This window comes from Dendroctonus ponderosae, unplaced genomic scaffold, assembly GCF_020466585.1.
Source record: "Dendroctonus ponderosae isolate FM_Combo_2020 unplaced genomic scaffold, Dpon_F_20191213v2 Dpon_F_20191213_6, whole genome shotgun sequence".
In the NCBI taxonomy this organism is placed as follows: Eukaryota; Metazoa; Arthropoda; class Insecta; order Coleoptera; family Curculionidae; genus Dendroctonus; species Dendroctonus ponderosae.
The window spans coordinates 393,925-402,588 of NW_026018814.1; the positions used below are offsets into that span (position 1 = coordinate 393,925).

The 8,664-nt window shown below is 36.8% G+C and overlaps 1 protein-coding gene across 1 annotated transcript in view; it reads left to right on the forward strand.

Moving 5' to 3' along the window:
• Positions 1-8,664, forward strand: part of LOC109533017 (thyroid transcription factor 1) — a gene marked incomplete at its 5' end in the record, with an annotated part of 20,811 nt that continues 12,147 nt past the window's right edge. The window contains 2 exon segments of the mRNA XM_048667481.1: positions 1-167; positions 2,540-2,635. Coding sequence (XP_048523438.1) covers positions 1-167; positions 2,540-2,635 — 263 coding nt within the window.

The following is an 8,664-nucleotide window of genomic DNA, read 5'->3' on the forward strand; positions in this document are numbered from 1 at the left end:
TTTCCAGATTGATGGGAACAACAGCGGCGTCGGCCAACATGGGCCATGGTTTGAATGCCGCCGGCATGCCCGGTTTGGGTCCGTGCGGGGGCGTGCCCGACTCGAAGCCCATGCAATTCCCATTGGCGCAACGCCGCAAGAGGCGGGTCCTCTTCACGCAAGCCCAGGTAGGCTCTTATTCAGAGGGCGACGCCCACTTTCTACCAGTGACTCACTTGTAAATCCCCTTGCCCCCCCTACCCGTTGCCTAGTTACGGCCCTGATGGTCACGTAACAAACGAAAGTTTGCCGGATGCCGACGGTAAACGTCGATTGCCGCTGCCGGACATCGCGACGCGCTTTTTTCCATTTTTCGATTATCAAGTGACTGTTCAGAAGAGTTGAAATGGCATTTTGACAGCAATTAAACTGGTTGGTGTTTTCCAATAAAAAATTCCTTTTTGCCAAAAGTTGGTTGGGTTTGGAATTGAAGATTGTGGCGAAGACTGGATCTGCACTCTTGATTGGTTTTACATTGTAAGTTCTGTGTTCTTCACCCGTCGCTTACGAAAGATGCTTTTGCACTAGTGGGCGAGAGGGTTTTTTTGCAAAGTCCAAAAATTTTCTGTTTCAAACCCTTTTCTAAGTTCTAAGGTGTTTCGAGTTACCTACGTATTACCAGAGAAATTGTCAAATGTTTTTTCAAGGCCTTTCGGGGCTTGCTTCTCAAAATCTAATGTTTTTCTCTGCGAGTTGACGATGTCATTTTGCATTCAAAAACATTCTTCTGCTCAAGATTCTGCGTCTCAATGTTCTCAATTGTAACAAGTTTTTCTATTATTTCAGTCGCAATTTCCTAGTTTTACTTCCGTTACCTACAGTTTGCTTTTGCAAGTTAATGTGCATTTTTTGTTATTTCTTCTGTGCCGTTAATTTTTCTCTAATTTTGAAATTTGAAATTTTCTTTGAAACTGAGACAATTGCTCTTTCTTCCTCTGTCCAATTTCACCTTTTGCATCCATTTTCTGCATGCATTTCTGCGTTTCGAGAGTTAAAAGGGAAGCTTTCACTGCAAAAATGCGGTTTTTCGACTTTAAATTCACTGGGAATTCATTGAAAATCGGCCTTAACACTATCATAACTTTTGCGCAAGCAATTGCTCTTCTATCTTTTGGACATTTTTTGGAATTCCGGCTGAGGCAAGAAAGACTGAATTTGAAAATCTGTTAGTGGCCCGATTGAGCCCAAACTTACCGAACATTTCAGTAAGACTCTTCATCATGTTGAGGCCAAAAATCGCGCATTAATCTCTTCTATTGTGAGAACGACGTAGCGAAAAACTGAATCTTTGAAATTTGATTGATATTGATCATACTATGCGAAAATAAATTCGAGTTGGGTAGAGACTATCTGCTGGAGCCTTTTAGATACCTAATGAAAACGAACGCGTTTGAAAAATTGCAAAAACCTGCCATTAATAAGAAAATCATACGGAAACAGAAGATCATTACTTATTGTCATTAATGAATTAATTTTACGCCTTATTTGAGCCATCAGTTTTCACTCTCTTCAGCTGACTTCTTTTGTCAACCGCCCAAGGCAATGTTTACTTTTTTTTCACCACATTAAACATTAATTAGATGCCTGAACAGTGTTGACTTCCAGATGTTTTGAATCAACAATTCCTCCATCATTGAGATTGTCAACTTGGATGTTGATGTAATGCATAACGTGTGTTAGTTGGCCTTGCGAAACGAATCGGAGGTCAAAAACGTGTCGTCCACTTTTACATTTTTTTATTTACTTGCGCCAATAGGAAACAAATATGTTAAATATTCATGGATCCGGCAACGGAAGCATGAGGTTTAAAAAAATATTTTAAGAAGAATATTTGTCACTGGTTAATTAATTGATTATTATCTTGTATCAATTTTTTTGTCCAAAAAATTCGTAACTTGCGAAAGTGCGAAGATCCAAGGCTGCCGCTTTGGACACCGCAAAGGCCGAGTTTCGTTTGCTTAGTCAACAAAGTCGCATTAGATTGGAAGGTTTTATTAAATTTCTACAATTTTTCAAACTTTGAATTGCATTAAAACCAGAGCATCCGTCGATTTCAAAATTTTTTTCAAACACTTACTTGAAAATACGCCTCAATCGTGCAATTCGGGGTATTTCGAGCAAAATCCTCGTTTGTTATGTGCAGAAAATTACATTACAATCTGACCGATCGACGAGTTGAAATTTTTTTTCGAACTTCTTGTTAGGTACATAAAAAGGGGCCTCAAACGTGCACGCCCGGCTTATAAAATTCACTACTCGCAAATCCAAACAGTTGAAAGCCCAGAATTTCGAATATTTTCCTGGAAAAACTTACTTTAAGTTGGAAAATTCATTGGATTCGGTAGAATTGAAAATTCTGATCTGTCGCCAAAGAAAATGTTTAACGTTTAATACCGAGAAAACTGTGACACTTTTCAATCTGCACCATTTAACTGATTTTTTTAATACCAAAATACAATACACAGTAGGTAGGTACAACATAGATTTTTATTTCTTCCAGGTTTACGAGTTGGAGCGGCGCTTTAAGCAGCAAAAGTACCTTTCGGCTCCCGAACGGGAACATTTAGCTTCCCTAATACATCTAACACCAACCCAGGTGAGTCTCGCTACGTTATTTTAAAGCCTTCCCCAGTCTTCATAACCGACTGTTTCATGCAGTAAGTTAACAAAAGGGCGGCGCAATTACCATAATCCGTGTTTGATGAGGATTTGCAACGTTAGCCGAAGGTAAAGCTCCAGATTTAATCCGTTTTTAATGGCAAATAACAGTGATGAAGTGTGACGTTAATCTTCAATCAAAATATTTTCCTTCCACAACATAACAGTTCGGAAGTCATGGGAAGGGAAACTAGCTGGCCATTTAGTAGATACAGTGTTGTATTGGAGGATAGAAAGAAAGAATGGGTCAACAGATATTGAATGAAATTCTCTTATTTAAAAATGCTTAAAATTCCCACTTTCAGCTACTTATCAGTTAAAAGTGGGAATTTTAAGCCGGAAGATGTGCAAATTTCATTCAATCACCGCTGAATTTGATGGAAATCAGCCAAAGTTCTGATTTTCATTGCCACTTCAATTTAGACAAAACATTGAAAAAGTTTCAAGTTGCTACTCGCTCTAGTTTGGGTGTAGGAATTTTATCTTTCAAAGGATTCTGAAAAATCAGGAAAAACTCGCATGCGAACGCAATTTCTTCAGTTGCACTATAAATCTCTTCGTTTAACTGTTGCCAAGTTTCATGTTTCTTCTCACATTAGTTTGGGAATTTGAATTTTTCCATTTAGACAGAGCGCAAGTTCAGTGTTCAGGCAAATATGTGCCGAATGGGGTGTTTGAAAAAATGCTGGAAATTATCACGAATGGCTGCCATTTTTTCGCATTATCCCTGTTGCAGCCCCTCTACATCCAGAGCCACTCGTGCAGCTGGTTTTTAGGGCACAATACCCACTTGAGGGTCTGTTGGAGCCTAACAAAAATAAACCTCATTTATAGCTCGATTATTTTCTATTTTGCACCAGCATTGGATCCAGATGCGATTTTGCCTACTTTATTTTAACGCACTTGAAGAACTGAAGAATTGGAAATTAATGTTTATTTTGGCGATTTTTAGGCCTTAAATCTTTCAAGATCCAAGGAGTTTTAAACAGACACTAATAAATAGACCAAGCTAGTCATTCATAAATCCCGATTTGTTTGGGACCAACGTTAAATTCTACCGATCGGCGATTTATCAATGAAAAACAGGTGGTAGGGATAAAGTAGGCACCGATCAAAGAGTAGAATTAATCGGAAAATCAACTGTCCTGGCTGCTAGCCATAGGCGTAGTAAAAATCTGTATTAATCGATTTATTCTAAGCATGAAAGATTCATTCATTTTCGGACCGTTGTATCTACATTATATGTTTGAAACTATAATGGCATGCATTTTTTGCCGAGCAAGAAAATGCATGCCAAGGCTTAAAGCAGCAATAACGCTACACATAAAAACTGATGATGGTGGAAAAATACACCGAAACGTATTTTGATTGATAAATAGAGACAATAAATGACTGAAACCCAGGAATGAATTTGATTTGGAATTTAAACACATTCAGGAAAGTATATACTTACAATGCTATAAGCAACACAATTTTTTTAAGCATTTGATAGCGATTCAAATCGTCCCTGTTTACAATCGTGCAAAACAGTAGGTACAGGTTAGGAAAATTTGGCCCAATTTTCCTGCAAATTAAACCACTTCGCACGATTTCTTTTAAGCGTAACAGTTTATGGTGCACCACAGTTTATTAATATCACGATTATCACTTATTATCACCAAAAACACGAGAAATTGCAGTATTTACTTGTCCAACAAACCCTCTTCTCCTCTTACTGCCATGTCACTGTCAACACTATCTGATTGCGGTGTTGTCATGAATGTTTTATTATGTTTTCTGGTAATTACCACCAAAAATTCTTATGAATTTTTTAATATAAAATCTAAACCCGGTTATTTTAATGACATTTGCTTGTCGCTAATTACAAGCTAAGCAAATATAACACTAAATATAATATCTATGGCTACAGTTTTCCTGCTATTTTCTTGTTCATGCTACTCATATATATCGAATTAAATACCGAGCCGGCAACGCAGCACTCGCAAGTACCTACTTTTATATAGACTGTGAAGCGACGTTGCTCCCATCGGAAAACGTAAACAAATGCATCTATTTAATCTGAGGTTTTAAAAGCGTAATTTAGTGTGTTTATTGCGTTCAGCTTTCCACACTTTCTTAAATGGATTTCGTCACATTTTTCGCAATGAAAGTGCTGGTTGTGACGGCATTTATATGTAGAAACAACGTTGACACATTTACCAGCTTTCTTATAAAAACTGAACACTTTATGCAATTCATAAAAGTCATAAATTTTCGGACTGCACAGTGGCCGAATGTGTATGCATTCTATTATATAAGAATGTTATAAAAAAAGGAAAATCCTGGTTTAGTACCTACATCTAAATTATTTTGAAGCGATTGGCAACTTGGCAACCTTTTGGTAGTTTATGACGCACAATGGCAAACGTTTCTCTAGGGACAAATTACGATTGTCAAAGTCAATGAGCAAAACCGCATTTGCAAATACGGATCAAAAACATTGTTGTCTAATTTAAGATTTGTTGTTTTACAAATATCCTAGTTGTTAGTAAAATATGGCTTTTTCTTCTATATTTCGCCAACACGCTGTATATAATTCAAGCACCTTAAGCCGGTAAAAGGCCGAACCAAAAGGGTTATCGGAGCAATAAAAATACTTCAAAGTAAAATACAGAAAATGCACTAAATTAGATAAAAAAAGTGTATTCTACAGCAAACTATCTAAAAAATTTGAAGGGGAAAGAACTAAAATACAGCAAAGAAGGTGCAAGCTTCCACAGGCAATTAAGTGAAATAGGAAAAAGCATAATAGGAATTGAAAAAGTGCTGAAATGATTTTATATACAGGAAAAACACAAGTGCTAAAGCAAGGAAAGTCATCAAAACCGTTCAATCAACCTCAGTAGAAGTAACAGAAAATTTCCCATCATTCAGAGAACCCAAAAAAACACCTCAACGGTCTAAAACTCGCCACAGATTGTAGACCAAAAAAAACCCTATCATTACAAACTACAGAGCGTCCCAATTAAAGCCTTGGCAACTTCTAACTTACATGCTCGTCTAATGGAATCGTGATCGTAAATAGCTATGTAGGTATAAGAAAGTCGTCAATCTGAGGGTTGAAACGGTTCAGTTGGCATGTCAAACACCATAAGAAGTAATGATGTGGGTGGATGTGCATTCAGTTGGATGCTCCCATTGATGGCATCGATCGACAAGTGGCTCGCCCCGTGTAATTGGGAAATAATTTACTCTCTTCTACGTTGTTATTTCTCGACGGTTTGTTGAAAGGGTCGCTGGAATCACGCTGTGTGATTTATCTCAATGGAATAAAACTTTTTTCTGAATGCCATAAGCGGATCGAGCCGTTTTCTCTGGCCTGCGATTGTTCAGGCTGCTTTGAGGTTTGGCTGGCTTCAAGCCAAAAAAAATTGCCCAAAGATATTCCATGGAATTTACTGAGTTCTTGAGAAGTTAACGCAATTAACTTCTCTAACTGTATGATTTTTTTTTACTTCAAGTCTTTCAAACTGAGGTTGACTGAGATCCGATCACGTTTCCCATTAGCGAAATAATCAGTCCACTCTAAGCTGTCGAGCAAAATTCTTCTGAGGATGCAAGCCGCTCGACCTTGCGAAACTTCAGAATCACACACTGTAGAGTGAAACTGTTGCTAAAATTTCAGTCCACTTGAAACATTCCACAGTCAACCAGAGAGGGATAAATAGAAAGTTTCTGTGCGTGAACACAAGGCTAATAGTTTACAGGCCCGCCTGCTAACTACCAAAAGCGACCAACCCTCCTATTAGGGTGCATAAAGCGCCCCCGTAGGCCGCCTTATTAGCTACATGATTGCCTTACAATTCAACTCAATCGTTATTGAGTTAAACCCCAGGGCTGTCGGTTATCTACACTTTCAGCACCCGATTAGATTACGATTTTTTAAGTTTCTCCTCTATTTGGTCGCTGTTTGTTTAATTTAAAGTTGGAATAGACAAGACTAAGACTACGTGACTATACTGTACAAATTTGGAACTATACAGAAGAAAATCCCAGCACCCAATATATATATCATATAGTCATATATCAGCAATAATAAACAAGCTGACAACAACAGGGTTACCGATTGCAGCAAGCAGCGTTGCCGTTAATTATTAACTCAAAATCATTATCATTATTTTGGCATTAAATGTTTTAAATATATCAACATGGCAACATGAGCTTATTCAAAAAACATAGCAAAGAAAGGGACCGATTTTTGGGACATTTTGTCAGGCCTACTTTCTCGTCTCTACTTGCCTCTGGTAAGCAATAGATATAGATATATGGTAAGCAATAGATAATAGCTAAAATTTCTGAATATCTGGTGACCCGAAAAGCCAAGTTTCATGACAAAGAGTTTCTTTTAATGCTTTTAACTTTTTTATTCAAGACACTCAAAACAAGTTTAAAACAATCAGTGCAGCAAGCGAATGGAATGTTAGAGGTTAGAATGCGAAATTTTAGCTCGTAGAAAAATGTTTTTTTCTTTTTTTTTCTTCGGGCCTTTCTTTCCGGGCGAAAATCTCTTCTATGAGTGCCAAAAATTCCGCGCAAAAAAAAACCGGTCTTTTAAAATCGATTTTGTATGTGAAAAACGTGTCAATTTGTTTATCCTTCTAAAAACCGGTAGAAAATTCTTTAAAAAGTAACCTACAGGCTTTTTTAATGAATTACGTAGGTTTATAGACAACTATTGATCATAATTTAAAGTTTACTTACAATTTGTAAATTATAACTTTGTTACAAGTTCAGTCTCAAAGTCGTTCTACGGCCTATTTTTCTGCGCTCGCCGATGTTGCCACATGCAAAGCATGATTGTTTTAAATAGCGCAAATGTCATGCAAAATACGCAACTTATACAAACAGCATACGGTGAAAACAGCACTTGTATTTTCAACACTCATTGTTTCACATCTATATGCTTACAAAAGTACGCTTTTGAAAAATTACAAAAGTCAAAACGTGACAATGTCAAAAATGGCATTGCCATCAAATTTAAAATGTGAAGTTGACGTCTTTTATTTTTATTTACTATCTATAACCTATGATTCGTGTTACGCCTTTCATTCGAATAAAAAAAATTGTTCGATATGAGGGCGAAAATCCCTTTTTTTTCGATAATAAATTAAAAATGATTTAGATGAAAATTTAATGATTTTGATAGGCACAGGCCAGTTTCACTCATTTTCCGAAGATTTTTGCTATTTTTTGTCGACACTTAGAGAAAAGCTGATGAGAAATCTTCATTCCAAGCAAGTTTGAAGCCGATTTCTCATAATCTGGTGCTTGAATTCCAACATATAAAAATCCAATAACTAGTTTGCCAATCAAATCAAGCAAAATCGATTCTCAAGCGCTCAATCTGAAGAGCTGAGGTAACAATTGCAAACTCCTGCTTCCACAACTGGTAGCCAGGTTTTAGCGATTTTTTCCATGTTCCATATTCATTTACGGTAGCAGAAAAGCCAGATAAAATCGTACTAGGCAAATGTTCAACGTAAATCTATATAAATATTCACCATATTCACTCGGTGAAATCTAGGTACTCGGTGAACAAATACACTTAAAAACGGTCAATAATGAAAAACAAACATAGCGTTTCCATTTATGCCTTATGTATGTACCTACTTACAGTGCCGGATCGAATTGGATATTGTTCATTAGATAAATTCATTTGCGCCTTTAAAAACATTTGTTTTGTCTGTACTTATATGTGTGTGTCTATGGGATTAAAGGCAATCGACAGTGCTAATTTGAGGAAAAATTGCCAAACTTAATGCATTTTTTTCGGTCTAAAACGACATCGGACACAGTCAATTGAGTTTTGCATTATTTATTTTGTATATACTTTCCTGACTGTGTTTCAATTCCAAATCAAATTCATTCCTGGGTTTCAGTCATTTATTGTCTCTATTTATTAATCAAAATACGTTTCGGTGTATTTTT